The sequence below is a fragment of the Dromiciops gliroides genome, chromosome 2 (assembly GCF_019393635.1).
Source record: "Dromiciops gliroides isolate mDroGli1 chromosome 2, mDroGli1.pri, whole genome shotgun sequence".
Classification (NCBI taxonomy): Eukaryota; Metazoa; Chordata; class Mammalia; order Microbiotheria; family Microbiotheriidae; genus Dromiciops; species Dromiciops gliroides.
The window spans coordinates 466,982,823-466,998,594 of record NC_057862.1 but is presented as its reverse complement, the minus strand read 5'-3'; the positions used below and the strand labels follow the sequence as shown (position 1 = coordinate 466,998,594).

Genomic DNA, 15,772 nt, shown 5'->3' with positions numbered 1-15,772 from the left:
GCCCCATTTAGTATCTTTATAGTTTCTAGTCCCTCCTGGGCTGACCCTCCCTGTGGAGCTTTTTAGTCAGTGGAATCCTGCCTGTTCTTTCTTTGAACCTATGTCAGGTTATCCTTAGCTTTCCTATGGAGTAGTCCCTAACCTAAAGTTTCCCTTAAGAAATATTCTTTTTTTGCTTTTGCATCAATAAATTTAGAAAACCCTTCTATAAAATACAACACTCATTTATTTTTAAAGTACTAAACATTATTACAATGGAAGAATGTTTCTTTAGTATGGTTTGAAGCAATTTGAAGGAATATATTGGTAGTATTTATTATTTGTAATAGAGAAGATTTAGGTGCTTCCCCATTAAGAACCCTGAGCAAGTCACTTAACCTCTGTTTACCTCAGTTTCCTTGTCTATAAGATAGGGACAATAATAGCACCTCCTTCAAATTAAATGACATAATAATAGAAAAGTACTTAGCACAGTTCATGGCATATCATAAGAGCTATATAAATGTTAGCCATCATTAGCTATTATTATTTGACATAGAGAAATACTCGTAAAACATGAAAATAAAATGAAAGGAAATGTGCAGATGATAGTTTCTTTGTTGTTGATCTTCTTAAGTATATGTATTTGTAAAAACAACTGAAATGAATGAACTATTTTATCAAAGTAACAAAATACTAAATGGGCCAGTAAAAATAATTTCCTTAGATTTCTAATACATCCTTAGGAAAAATGTACAGAAAGACAAATGCCATTTAAAATAACAAGGTATTAAAATCTCCTGAAAAAATAAACAGGGATTGTATAAATAATCATATAAATCTGGGATCTCCTCAATATGAAAATTTGCTCTTCTCATGCAAATTGCAACACATCCATACATCCTCCTGTGCACATCTGGTCCGTATTCTCCTATGTGTTTTCACGGGAGAGATCTACCAGTATGTTGCAGCCTCCCTCCTTTCCTCATAACAAGATAGCCAGGGAATGTATGAGCTGATAATTAATTCCTTGCTCTCATATTGCCAGCTTCTCTTTTTCCATCAGACATTTGTGACATTCTTCATTTTTGCTTTCCCTAATAGTTCTTTATAAGGTTTTGGGGGTTTGGGGAGGGGGGTAGGGGTGTATCTTAAAAGTATTTTATTATTCTAGTTACCTGTAGAGGTAGTTTTCAACATTTGTTTTTATAAAATTTATAGTCCCAAATTTTTCTCACTCCTTTCCCTCACCCCTCCCCAAGAGGTGGGGTGGAAGTTGAGTTTTGACCTGATAAAATAGTCTTTGATTTGACTGATATCATATAGTAATTGCATTTACAATGTGAGTTATTGGTGTTTTTCTCCTTCAGGATCTCCTGAATCTGTCACCTATCCCATCTTTAGTACAACTTCAGTCAACCAAAAAAGGTATGATTGTTTTCATTAGATAATCATGATTCCTAAGTAATTTTTATTAGTAAGAAATTTTAAATATCATTGTACCAACCTTCAGTTATTTGCTTGGCAGTTTAGCCAGTTTATGAATAATTTGGGTCCTTTCTTTCCCTCTGTCTCAAGGTGTCTAATTTGGGGAATAACATATTTCTTAGTAAACTCACTTGAAAGCAGAAACAGCAGTTAGGAACATGAGATGAAATTCATATACTCTTAATTTTGTTGCCCTTTTATTAGAAATAAAGGGAAATCCATTAATCCTGTCAGCCTATTTGCATAAAGTAAGTAGTTAACTACAATGACTTTTGTATTGATTAATATTATATCAATGTAATTAATTCTAAGTAACTTTGGAACATATTACTTGACATATTTTACAGCAATGTACCTTTCTTATCAGTTGTGTATTGCATAATTGTTCCTAATAATATTTTTATTTCATATAAATCTGCTATCTGATGGAAAGTAAAAGATGACCAAGAGACATCTTGGTAATAAAAGGAAAGCCAGTTTAGGATTGAAAGTTGTCTGTAAATGGTTGTTATTCACTTGCTAATAATGGATAACTAAACTTGACTTTTCTTGATCATTTCACTAGGTCCTTACCTTCTAATATAAGAATAAAAATTGGCAGATGACTTTGTGACTTCCCAGTTTGACTTTAGAGCTTCTAGTTTCTGTCTAGTACCTGGCTGACTTGTTATACAATAACTAACTTCAAGAACTGTTCTCCCTCCTGTTAGAACAGCAGTGGTACCTGGAGTCAGGAGGTTCAAATCTAGCCTTACTAGCCATGTGACCCTGGGCACGTCACTTAACTTTGATCAACATCCGTTTTTTCTTACATGAAATGGAAATTATAATAGTAGCACCTGCCTCCAAAGATTGTTGTGAGAACAGAATGAGATGTGATTTGCAAAAGTGATATATGCCTTGGGGGCAGCTAGGTGGCACAGTGGATAAAGCACTGGCCCTGGATTCAGGAGTACCTGAGTTCAAATCTGGCTTCAGACACTTGATACTTACTAGCTGTGTGACCTTGGGCAAGTCACTTAACCCTCATTGCTCCGCAAAAAAAAAAAAAGTGATATATGCCTTAAAGCCCTCTATAAATGCTAACTATTATAACTACTGGTGATGATAGTGCTATGGGCTTTCCTCCCTTCCTCAGGACTGTGGAAGATGGAAAAGAAATCAGGATCACAGCATTTTTAGACCTGGAGGGGATGTTAAAAATCATCTGGTCCAATACCTTTATCTTGTAATTGGGATATTTAGGTCTTGGAAAGTCTAGTAACTGTCTCTAAGGCACATAACTAGTGACTTTGAAGAGAGGCTAGGACTCCAATCTCCTGACTGCCGATCTCTTGCATTTTCTGGTGTACCACAAGTGGTGATTCTTCTTTATCTAGCAGGAAAATAACTAATAAGCATTTACAAAATTAATAGATTACAGTGACATACCAAATTATATGGTATTGGTTGTACACAGGGAGAGTTCAATCAGTGTCCATTGGAATGGATGACCGGGCACACAGGATGCAGAAAACCATTTCTGATAAGAAAAATAGCATTAGGGGAAGCACAGGAGTGGGAATGAGCAGTGCTATCTGTGCAGTCATGCACTTGGGCTGAGAGAGAAGACAGAGGCCGTCTAGTTCAGCTTCCTCATTTTACAAATGAGGAGACTAAGGCCCAGAGAGGGGAAGGGATGTGTGGTTACCCAAGTAATGGCAGGAATAGGATTTGGACCCAGGTCCTCTGACTACAGATCCAACCCTTTTGCCACCGTACTGCCCTGGGAAACAGTGAAGACACTGCTCTAAAGAGATGGGAAACTTAACAAAAGGGTAAACCGAGGCAATTTTCCTTGCAAAAGAACATTAACGAGGGCATGCTGCCTGCCAACAAAAGGGTCAGAGACCCTTGGCAGGCAAACAGCTCCCCTTTTATAGGTTTTGGGGAGTATAGCATAGAGTAGGTGACATCCTAGGGTTGAGGGCAACAGGATCTGGTTACAGAACTGAGGAGCAGAAAACAACATGATTAGTTGGAAGTTTGGTAATGGGGCTTAGCAACAACTCCTTGGGACAAAGAAGTGTTGGTTGCTTGATTCTAGGTACAGAATAGCACCCAGACCTTTTGGACAGCAAACTCTAGGCATCCTCGAAGGCTAGTCTAAAGATATTAGACCCCACTGACTCCTTTATGTCCCTATATTCCCCCCGCCCCCCTCAGCTAAATGCCCTGAGGCAAGAATAGAATAGTTAAGTGTTGTTAATCCTTTACAGACCAGCTGAATTTCTGAACCATTACAAGCAGTTACAGAACAAAAATAATTAATTATAAATAGGATCAGTAAGAAAATTATAAAGGATTAATACTGATCATTTCAGGGGTAAGTGTTGAGAAGTATGAAAAATAAGGTTGGACAGAGAAGCTAGATTCTACTTTAGGCTTTGATGTCCACAAAGATGAATTTGGACTTGAAGCAGAAGGCCATCAGGAATGATTATGTTTTCCCATAAAAAGTGACATGTTGAAATCATTATTAAGAAAAATTAGGGCAGCTAGGTGGTGCAGTGGATAGAGCACTGGCCCTGGAGTCAGGAGGACCTGAGTTCAAATCCAGCCTCAGACACTTAACACTTACTAGCTGTGTGACCCTGGGCAACTCACTTAACCCCAATTGCCTCACCAAAAAAAAACCCAAAACCCCACACACAACCCCCCCCCCCAAAAAAAAAAAAAAGGAAGATTAGTCTGGGGGCAGCTAGGTGGCACAATGGATAAGGCACTGGCCCTGAGTCAGGAGGATCTGAGTTCAAATCTGGCCTAAGACACTTGACACTTACTAGCTGTGTGACCCTGGGCAAGTCACTTAATCGTCATTGCCCTGCCAAAAAAAGAAAAGAAAAATTAGTCTGGCAAGATATAGGGTCAGGGAGATTAGATTAAAGGAGACAAGCCCTTGGCTATTCTGCTATTAGAAATGTGAAGTGATAAGGGCCTGTACTAGAGTAGGAACAATGGAAATAGAAAAGGAGAAAGATACTTGGTGTCAGTTTGGTGAAGAAAAGTTTTCAAACCTCACTCCAAAGTTTCTTCCTTAGGAAACTGAAAGTGGCACACCTATCGGAGAAAGAGCCATTTTGAATATAGAGGGAGGAGAGAGATGAAGAGACTAGCTTTCCTAAAGCACAGAGAGTAAATTCTGTTCTCTCTGGCACATGGGTCTTTATTTTCTGACGTCAGGTTGTCCAAATGTGGCAATGAAGTCTCAACCTCATATATAAAACCAGTTACATAAAGGTCTTCTATTTTCAAACTTGTCCCAGAGAGCACAAGTGCCTTGATTTTTGTTCTAGGTTTGTCCATGCTAGGGGAAATAGGTACAGAGAAATGGGAAACTAGCTAAAGTTCAGGTCAGCCAGCAAGTATAGCTTTTAGAATCATGTACTTATTGAAGTTATGAAAAGGAAAGTATAAAGATTGAAGAGCAAAGGACAAAACTGTAGGAGCTACCCACAGTTAGAAGGTTGTTGAGAAGTAGTAAAGAAGTCCAAGACGTTGGCATTATTGTGTGAAATTTTATTTTTTATAAGAGTATGTCGACAGCTTAGAAATTAAAGGTCAGTGACTTCCTGTGACCACACTAGGGGTATCTTCACAGTGCCTCAAAGCATGATAATATGGAGGTTGGAAAATGCTGCTTTTTGCATTAATAAAGCCAAAGAATGTGATGTTTTCATGTTTTTCAGTCACCAGTGCACATACATTACTAATTTTTCTTCATTTTGAATTCATATTCTGACATTTTAATTTTCTTACCAAATAACATAACGTTAACTAAACCTGAAGCTCACGTGGATGTGTTTCTATTCTAAGTTCTTCAGTTTTTCTGGAAGAAACATCGTCTTTAGGATCTGGCACAACTATCGAGTCTTCCAATGTCTTGAAAGAGCTTCAAGCACCAAAGGCTAACAAAAACACCAGAGAATTAAACAAAGACTTGAAAGACCAGTTTGTTATTGTGAGTAAATTCAAAGGAAAGTCTATAGTGTCTGTTCTCTGCAGTCCAGAGGATAAGTATACTCCACCCTGTCTAATAGACTTCACACTATGCTTACTATATAGATTGCCAGTTTTTGTTAGAATCTAATGGTTACATCCACTTTGTCAGCAGAACAAACAAATGTCTTATGTGCCTGTTTATGTTGTTTTACGGAAAATCATAGTAGTACAATCTTAGTCTTGTAGTGGAATGTGGATAACTGAATTCCGACGATGGGTAAAGGATCATGTTTCAGTCAGATTTAATAAGAACTCTGTCTTGGCACTGACACTAAGGACCGGTTTGTTGGAAAATGTGGCAGATGTCTGTCATGACTCTAATTGAAATCAGTTATCCCGAACACCTGACTTTCCTCAATGGATCTATCAACTGTGTGCTTAGCTATCTATATTGCTGAATTTTTCATCTTGTATCTTTTATATTTTGTGTAACCTTTTGAAACAGACTGCTATGTAAAGCAAGAGCTAATAGAGTAACTCCTAAGATCTTATCCAGGTTGACTCTCAGGTGACAGATTAACACCTATGAGATATGTACATCATCCCTGGGCCATTATTTATGGTCTTTCAAATTTGATAGAACCTGTCAGAGCTCATTCTACTAGAAGAGCCTCCCAAAATTCTATGCTATGAACCATTGGAATAGAACAAGTTTGAGTTTGGAGAAGATCATTCATTTTGGAGGCTTGGCAACTAATGAATAGACTCTGGATTACGGGAGCTGAAAGGGAACTTAGAGATCTGCTAGTCCAATCCCTTCATTCTACAAATGAAATAACTTTGAGAAGGGGACATGATATGTCCAAAGTCACACTCATGATAAATGGCAAAACCAGAATCCAAACCCAGATCCTCTGATTCCAAAACCACTGTTCTTTCTACCATTCCATACTGCCTCAGAATAGAACATGATAACTTGAGGACAGGGTCTGTTTCATATTTTGGCTTTATTTCTCTAGTGCCTGACATAGTTGCATGTGTATATTAAGTACTTAATCATTGTTTGTTGAATTGAAGACCCTCAACATAGAGAGGCTGCAGCCTATGACAGAAGAACAAGGAACTACAATGATTAAAAATCCTGTCTTCAAGCTATTGAAATACTTCATATTAATTCTCAATACAATTCATAATTTTATGAACTTTAGTCATGTTCTTTCTTGGTTCAGTAGTCCTAATCTTTTAATCAAATTGCCCAGAATCCCTGTCCATGATAGCCCTTCATTTATTTCAGATGCCCTCTTAGACTATTTCCTGTTTTCATTGTATCCTTTTATTTGGCATTCTAAGTGGTGGTGAGTAGTAGAAACCTAAGAGTAGTTTGGACAGGTACTCTTGTGGAACCATATCTAAAGTTTCCCTATTTTTATCTTTCCTCTAATGATAGGATGCAGGTCAGAAGCATTTTGGAGCCATCATATGCAAGTCTTGTGGCATGATCTATACAGCAGCTAACCCTGAGGATGAAGCACAACATGCCCACTATCACCAGAGATTCTTGGAAGGAATTAAATATATGGTAAGGCAGAAGGTGGTTTTAACCACCACCATTCTTTAATGGTGCCCTAAGCAGTAAATAAGTGTTCATTGTGTTACAAATGTTTTGTAAAAGTGGTTCATAGAGTAAAATATGTTGAGAACCACCAACTTAGTCAATTCTTGGCTGTCTTTAGTGGTACTTACTTGAATTCCGAGGCTTCTTCATTAACTTTGTGGTTCACAGTAGTCTGGCTACCAGATGTATAAGTACCAGATACTTGAAGTAGAGGTGTATTTTAGAAATACAATTATCAGTGTTATTCATAACTATTAGCAACAATATGAATAATAATACAAAATGCCAGTATAATTGCATCTACCTGGACCCTTTGGTGCCAGCTTAACATTATAGCACATCCCACTGGCTTCCTAAAGAATTTAATCCATGATGTTCTAAGTTTCTAAATCTTTGCTTCCTTCCTTTCTTTCTCTTTCTCTCTCTCTCTCTCTCTCTCTCTCTCTCTCTCTCTCTCTCTCTCTCTCTCTCTCTCTCTTTCTTTCTTTCTTTCCTTTCTTTTGGTGAGGCAGTTGGGGTTAAGTGACTTGCCCCCGGTCACACAGCCAGTGTCAAGTTTCTAAGGCCGGACTTGAACTCAGGTACTCCTGAATCCAGGGCCGGTGCTTTATCCACTGTGCCACCTAGCTACCCCAAAGACTCAGACTTTCTAACAAAGAATAACAAAAGAAAGGGGGGAAAGCAGTTTAGCAATGTTAGCACATCAACTGAGTCTTACCAGCATATACAGTGTTTTCCACCTTTGTGACAAAGGAAAGGAGTTAAACATTTTCCTATCTTTCTTTGAGGCCAAGCTTGGTTATACTTTATTCATTTTATTTTTTGTTGTTTTTTATTCTTACCCCATATTGTTGTCTTCTCCTACCTCTTTGAATTCTTGATTAAGAATTCTACACTTTCAGGGCAGCTAGGTGGCGCAGTGGATAGAGCATCGGCCCTGGATTCAGGAGGACCTGAGTTCAAATTCGGCCTCAGACACTTAATGATTACTAGCTGTGTGACCCTGGGCAAGTCACTTAACCCCAATTGCCTCACCAAAAAAAAAAAAAAGAATTCTACACTTTCTACAGCACAGTCATATTTCCTTACATTCATGTACCCTTACAGTTTGTTTAGCCATTCTCCTCAGTTGGCACCTACTTTGTTTCTAGTCCTCCGATAACATAAAAGGTACCATTCTGACTGTTATTGGTGGTGGACATTAGACTTTTTGGTTTTTGACCTCTTTGCATTCCCTATTATTTGGAGGGATGGCAGTGAGGGTTAAGTGACTTGCCCAGGGTCAAACAGCTAGTAAGTGTCAAGTGTCTGAGCCCAGATTTGAACACAAGTCCTCCTGAATCTAGGGCTGGTGCTTTATCCACTGCGCCACCTAGCTGCTCACCATTCCTTATGATTCTTAAAGAATACTTGCATCTTTATGTGCTTTGTTGCTTCTTGTAAAGCCCTATTTGTAAGACTTTAAAACCTAAGAATAATGGAGAAGACAGCATGGATTTGTAGTAAGAATTCGCCCAGCTAGCATAAGAACAATAGGTAGGAGATATTGGAGCCTCAACTGCTGGCATTGTCTCTAAAAATACAGTTGAGTTGGTACAGAGTCCTTCTCACTTTTCTAATAATTCAGAGCCCTTTGTCTTCTCATTGTCACTTCCTACCTTCCCATTGTCCCTCACTTTATTTCTTTCATATACTGCTTTTACTTTTTCTAACCACTCCCACCCTGACATAGTCATTTCTCCTGGACTTTATCAATGTCCCTCTTTTTCCTACTTTTCCTTAACTACCCTTTTTTTTTCTGTTTAAGAATTCTTACAGACTGAACTCTCCTACATATTAGGGATGGTTCAATATGAGAGTTGAAGGATGAAAACTGCTTTAGCATCTCCAGACAAGAAGGAAAGATTTCCTTTGGAGTGTGAGGAAGTACTTTTTGTTGTGTCCTTTCTAAACTCAGCCAGGTAGTGGTATAGAGTGGTTGATAAATGCACCTGTAATGGTAACTTTCAAAGGGGAGAATTTGGCATAAAATGGAAGGCGTTTGTGGAAAACTGCTTCTCCCATATGTAGGAGCTCAAGCAGGAAAACAAAATTCAACTATGATAGGAATTAGTGTCTTAGTTCTTAGAGCCCCCTTCTAGAAATAAAAACAGTATACAAGTTTTTCCCAACCCCTGCTTCCATCTAAGGTATTTCGGAATATATAATAATAATCACTATAGTATTCTAAGTATTTTTCCATCCAACTTTCCTTTAGGATATAAAAACCCAAAAGTTGTGAGGAGGGGGTAGGTAGGGCATTCCAGCTTAGAACTATGGGCACATCCTATTTATCCCTAGTCTTTTATTACTGGAGCCTATAACATGCCTCAGATTAAAGTAAACGAGCTAGGAGCTGGCTATGGTGAATGAGACCACCACTGAATGGCCAGCAGCAGTGAACCTTGGGGCTGCTGATTTTTACCATGTCCTGAGTGTACGCTCCAATAAACATCCCTAGTTTTGTAATTGTTCTTGGGTAATCACTTTTGCCCTCTTGATAATATCATGTACAAATTCCGGAATGGTTCATTTTACCATCTTATTAATGAAATGGAAAACAGGATCGTTGATCACTAATCTTGCTTTTCACTAATTAGGCATTTTCTCTTGACAGTGTTGGAAGAAAGAACGTATTGTGGCAGAGTTTTGGGATGGCAAAATTATACTAGTACTTCCTGGTGACCCAAAATATGCCATTCGAAAGGTATAAAGTTCGACTTTCTAAATCCCTTTACTCTTTTTTTTTTTTCAAGAAGACGGTATTACCCAACTTTATTTTCTAAATGTAAAATGATGGCTGTGCTCAGTGACATGTAAGGATGCCAGTCTACACTGAGGTCTGTAAAACATAACTAAGGAGACCAACAAAGGAAGCCCATGAAGTTCAGCTGTGCTTCTTTGCTTCTCAGACTCTCAGTTATTAAAAAGTAACGCTTCCCATTTTGAGATAATGATATGCAGAGAATGTTGAGTGACTAGCCAAGAGAATTTCATTCCTTCCTTTACATGTTTTGTTACATTCAGGAGTGGAGACAAGGAAAACCACATTGATTTTTTTTTTTAAATTTTTCTTTATTTCTAAGAATCACTTTTGTGTATATCTCACATTTTTATTCTGCTCTTAAAGTTAACAAGAATAATAGTAACTTGACTCCTCTTGGTCTAACAACTCTCAATAGGCAGAAGAAGTCTGTGAACTTGTAGATAATGAACTGGGATTTAAGCAAGTTATCCCAAACTGTCCCGGCAAAATCAAAACCTTCCTCTATATATCTGAAAGGAAGGTAATTGGATGTTTAATAGCTGAGCCAATCAAACAGGTATGTATGTTTATCTTTTAAATTTACAATATTATTTGGAGGTGGGGCAGTCAGTTAAGTGACCTGCCCAGGGTCACACAGCTAGTAAGTGGCTGAGGCTGGGTTTGAACTCAGGTCCTTCTGACTCCAAGGCTGGTGTGCTCTTATCTACTGTGCCACCTAGCTAGCTGCCCCTCACAATAATGTTTGTGAAATTAAATATAAAAATAGTTGTCTAAAGTCTGATTAAGCTTTGGCATCATTACTACTGAAGATAACCCTAATTTATAACCTACCAAAACTTTTCACGCATTGTTAGTAATTATGTTGTGTTGGTCTTCTGGCCAAAAGTCTCTCCTATAATCCATCCAAAGTGATTTTCCTAAAGCACAGATTTGACCACATCAATCTACTAGTTCATAAACTCCAGTGACTTTCAGTTCCATCTAGAGCCAGATACAAATGCCTCTGTTTGGCATTTAAAACTTTTCAATGCCTGGCTTCTACTTTTCCAGGCTTCTTGAATGCATGAAGAAGAAGATACATTTCATCTCTTCTCCATGTTTTGCCCTGTCTATGCCCCATTCCTGGAATGTCCTGTGCTTCCTTGGTTCTCTTTTTAATCTCTTTGGGATAGAGGCCTAGCAGTGGTATAGCTTAGTCCAAGGTGCATACAATATTTCACCTCTGCAGAGAAGAGAGGGAGCTGTATTTCTTTTTCTACTCTTATCCAAGGCCATTTGCTCACTAAGACACATACCCTTCAGTTTCTTTTTTATGTTGTTCTTTCTTCTTAGAATATTGTCATCATTGTGTATGTCATTTTCCCCTTTCTACTTACTTCATCCTGCTATTGGTTCCTATAAGTCTTCTTTGCTTCACTGTAGTCTTCATGTTCATTATTTATAACACAATTATTTCCCTACATTTATGTACCACAATTTTTTTATCCAGGCCCTAATCTGTGCTCATCTACTCGTGTCTGCTTCTCTGCCAATTACTGAAAATACTTCTATGAATATTTTACCATGTATGGGACTTTCCAATCTTTGATCATAGCACCTGTGCTGGGAGGACTTGCCCAGCTCTTTTCAGGGCTGCTTATCCATCTTTGGTGGCCACCTGGCTCTCAACTCTCACCTGTAACTCCACAGGTGTGTGTCCTCAAAGTATATCTATAGACATACACAATTTGAAGGAAATATACATGTAATTTTTCTTTGATATGTATTATTTGAAGAAAAAAAATAAATTGAAGTATGTGCATACATACACACTTAAAGATAAGTAAATGCATATATACTTATTTATATACATACTTATTTTATATATTTTTGTATACACTTAATTTATACATAAATATATAGTCCTTTTCTGTAGAGAGACACGAATACATGTGATTTTAATCATTTTGTTCACTACCCTCTTGCTTCCTTCTCTGTTCTCATGTTATACCCCTACCTGCTCACAAAGGATCAGAGCGAAAAATAGACTTCTTTTTGACAGTGGAAATTTTAAGGAACATTCCCAGTTTTGACGTTTTCATATCTGAATGGTGATTAGTGTTTCTGATAAAAGGGAGCAGTGGAATGTAGCTGATTAATCCATATTCCTTTTTTATCCTCTCAAAGAGTATTAGAAGAAAGTATAATAGGTATCACCTTTTATGAAAATTGAGGTTCTGATTTTACAGAAACAATTATTTAGGGGGCTCTTTTCATGAGAAAAAACAACTGAATCAGTTTTACCATAGGACATTCAGTAATATGGAATATAGCAGCCTTGCAGCTTTTTTTTCCCTTAGCATTAACCTTGATGTAGTCATTAGCTGACAACTTTAAATCATTTGTTTTGGGATTGGAACAAAAAGCCCCAGTTTTCATATAACCAGTGGGGGCAACAGCTTTTGTGATAAGATTGATCCTGGACCTTCTCATTTTAAGAAAGAAAGAAATGAAGCTGCTATTTGGAGAAGTGGCCAGAATGCCAAAGGACTTAGAATCAGGAAGACCCAAGTTCAGATCTGACCTCAAACATTTAATGAGCTGTGTGACTGTGGGCAAGTCACTTCACCTCTCTCTGCCTCAGTTTCCTCATCTGTAAAATAAGGATAATAACACTTAGCTCCCAGGGTTGCTGTTTGAATCAAATTAGATAATAATTGTATAGCTCTTAGCAAATCTCAAAGTGCTTTATAAATGCTCATTCTCATAATCATTATTATTCTAAGAAATATTCTGCTCATTGCATCATTAGCTATAAAAAAAAAAAATCTGTATATCACAGGCCTTTCGTGTCCTAACTGAACCAGCTAGTCCAGACTCTCCAAACCAACAAACGTTTTTCAACCAGCGAGCCTGGCAATGTTCCAGTACCCCAGAACCAGCACTCTGTGGGATCAGTCGGATCTGGGTCTTTAGCCTGATGAGAAGAAAGGGCATTGCTCGTCGATTAGTTGATACTGTCCGGTAAGGAAGGGAGAGAAGAGGTTGGAAGGGGAGCAGAGATGCAGTTGGATTCAGGGGAATTTTCCCCAGGCCCTCTTTCACTTCAGACTCCACTTTGTAAATGCTATCAAGGTGTCAGGTCTGCCCCCAACTCCCAGCTAAGCCAAGGACACCAGAAAAGCTGATGCCTGACTGGATTGTGTTTGGTTTTATGGGCTTTGTGTTATTTGTGAAGCCTTCTTAAAGCACACCCTACTGACAACCACAGACAGAGCCCCAGGAATCAAAAACACAGCCTGGTCCCCAGGAATATTCTTGCTTTGCTCTTTGACTGAAATGTATACAGTCTACAAATGAAGGGATACCTAGATTTAATTCGAATTGGCTTTCCATATATAAAAAATGGAAAGGCTTTAACATAATGCCAAGTACATTCTCAGCAAGTATTAATTGATGGAGATGAATTCAACCACCCTCTCCCTCCCCCCCCCCCCCCACCAATTACATAGCCAATGAAATACAGTCAGTTCTATTAGGAAGTCATTATATGCTTTCTATGATTTATTCAGGTCACTCATTTTGCCCTTCCTTCTGTCTCATTTGTGGTCATTGTCCTGCTATCAATTGCTTTGACAGAGGAAGGATCGAAATAATGCAATAGGGATATATAATTCAAATTAGTTTTACTCTAGTAATGAACTTTAACTTGAAGATGTTGAAATTAGGTTAAAATTGTTTGAAATATTTGGGGGTTTGAACTGCTCATGCAATTCAGTGGGTTCCTATTTCTTCAGATTATCCAAATTCTGCTATAGGCCTGTTAATTCCATTTCTTATCAAGCCAACTTCAGAGCTAAGAAGAATGTAACAATTACAGCTATTCAGAAGGGAAATGGGTTCTCTCAGGAGGGGGTCCTCCTCACTAGATGTCCTAGAAGTGGACAGCTACTTGTGAAGATGTTGTAGAGGTGATTTCCATAAAGGGGAAGGTTAGGCTAGATGGTTGCTCATATGCCTTCCAACTGATTTTGTGATCTGCTGAAATAATTTCCTTTAGTGTTTGTTAAATATTGTCAGCTGTTTCCATTAACACCTTTTTTTTTTCCTTCTCTCTATTTTAGGAATTGCTTCATGTTTGGCTGCTTTCTAAGGACTGATGAAATAGCCTTTTCTGACCCAACACCAGATGGCAAATTATTTGCAACCAAATACTGCAACACTCCCAACTTCCTTGTATATAACTTTATTAGTTAGACAAATTTAGCTATACCCAGAAATACTAAAACCTATCTATATCTAGAAGTTTTATATGTTTATTAACTTGGCAAATCAGAACAAATTTGTCCTTTTTTCCTTAAGATCCAAATTATTAAAAACTTCTGTTACAGGCTGACTTACTCTCTGGTTTATCAGTTTTTGTGTATGGCTATGGTTGTAGAAAACAAATTATCTCCCTTGCCTTCTGATTCAGAGAGTAAGTTGGCAAAGCATCTGGTTTTCTATAGTACCTAGTCTCTAGCATCGAGGGATTAATTTTCAGTATACATTATAGCTACTTGACTAGAGCATATCAGTTTGTTATATTGAGAGAACTTTTATATTGTGTTAATTCATTAAATTATGTTTCAAATTTCTAATATCTTCTAGGTCAATATTAAACAATTGCCACTTTTTTAGATGCTCAAATGCTATTGAAAACTCTGAAATGAACCAAATGTTTGTTGAATTGGTTCATCAAGTTTAACCCTGGTTAGTAGCTGCAATATTGTAATTTCCACAGATAATTTTAGTCAAGTGAAAATTTGACAGCTTTTATTGTGCTACTGTCATTGTTATTTAATACCATTGATGTTAAGCTTAAGACAACTTGAAATTTCATTCTTTTTTTTAAAGCACCTTAATTCTTAGGCATCTAATTAAAACTGGGGAAATGTACATTACAAGATTTCATATTTCAGTATCTCTTTTTTTAAAGTTTTTTAATTTTAAAAAATATTTTTTCAGTATCTCTTCAGGTGGAATTATGATGCTCTAGAGGAAATGAAAGGGTGTAAATAGATCTGTCTTTTCTAGGTGAATTTTGGTGTTTTCTGCACTGACATTTAGAAATGGCTTGTTAAAGTACATTTAATTAAAATAAAAGTTTTGTTGATGTTATAGTGGTTCATTAATATGATCATTTAAAATTGTATTTAATTCTTTCTTTCTTTGTATGTTCTTCATGATGCTACCACTTAAAGAAATTTTTAAGTTTCCAACTGGAATAACAGTTGTTAATTTAATAAGTAGAACAAAATGCAACCTTAAGGATTTTCCAAGTCAAAAAGCATGGGAGACACTCACATGTACCTCTTTGCTGGAAACACAAAAATAGAACAGGGTGCTTTGGGAGGTAGGTTTCCACTCAGAACTCTTCAAGCAAAAGCCCATTTGTTAGTTATGTCATAGAAGGGAATATTTAGGGGGCTAGGTTAGAAGGGGTACTTCAACTTTGAGATTTTCTGAAGAGCATACAAGATTCTGTGATATAGGTAACCACAGAAATTCTCAGAGTTGGAAAAGGACCACAAACCTGTCCTGGAACAAGATTTCCTTTCTACAACATAATAAATGGTCATCCAGCTAATGCTTGAAAATTCTAGTGAGAATAATTAGAAACAACTCTGAGGTTCTGCACATCCCTCAGAATGACAAAGTTAAAAAAGAGTAAAGTGACAGATAATGGAGGGCTTGTGGGAAAAGTGTCCTCATGTACTATTGGTGGATCACTAAACTGGTCCAGCCATTCTAGACAGCAATGTAACCAAGATTAAAAGGAAAGTAGAAAATTGGGGGAACAATTTATCGAGTTTATCAGATAAAGGTCATATGTTGAAAATATATTAAAAAAACTGATATAAGAATACAAGTCATTTCCCAAT

The 15,772-nt window shown here is 37.4% G+C and overlaps 1 protein-coding gene across 2 annotated transcripts in view; it reads left to right on the top strand.

Annotated features, from left to right (window-relative positions):
- ESCO2 (establishment of sister chromatid cohesion N-acetyltransferase 2) overlaps positions 1-14,972 on the top strand; it is a 31,859-nt gene extending 16,887 nt beyond the window's left edge. For both annotated transcript variants that reach the window (XM_043983283.1, XM_043983284.1), the window contains exons 5-11: positions 1,350-1,407; positions 5,323-5,467; positions 6,896-7,027; positions 9,720-9,809; positions 10,285-10,425; positions 12,691-12,872; positions 13,973-14,972. In XM_043983283.1, coding sequence (XP_043839218.1) covers positions 1,350-1,407; positions 5,323-5,467; positions 6,896-7,027; positions 9,720-9,809; positions 10,285-10,425; positions 12,691-12,872; positions 13,973-14,105 — 881 coding nt within the window. In that variant the 3' untranslated portion in view covers positions 14,106-14,972. The remainder of the gene's footprint in view (positions 1-1,349; positions 1,408-5,322; positions 5,468-6,895; positions 7,028-9,719; positions 9,810-10,284; positions 10,426-12,690; positions 12,873-13,972) is intronic.
- The last annotated feature ends 800 nt before the right edge of the window (positions 14,973-15,772 follow it).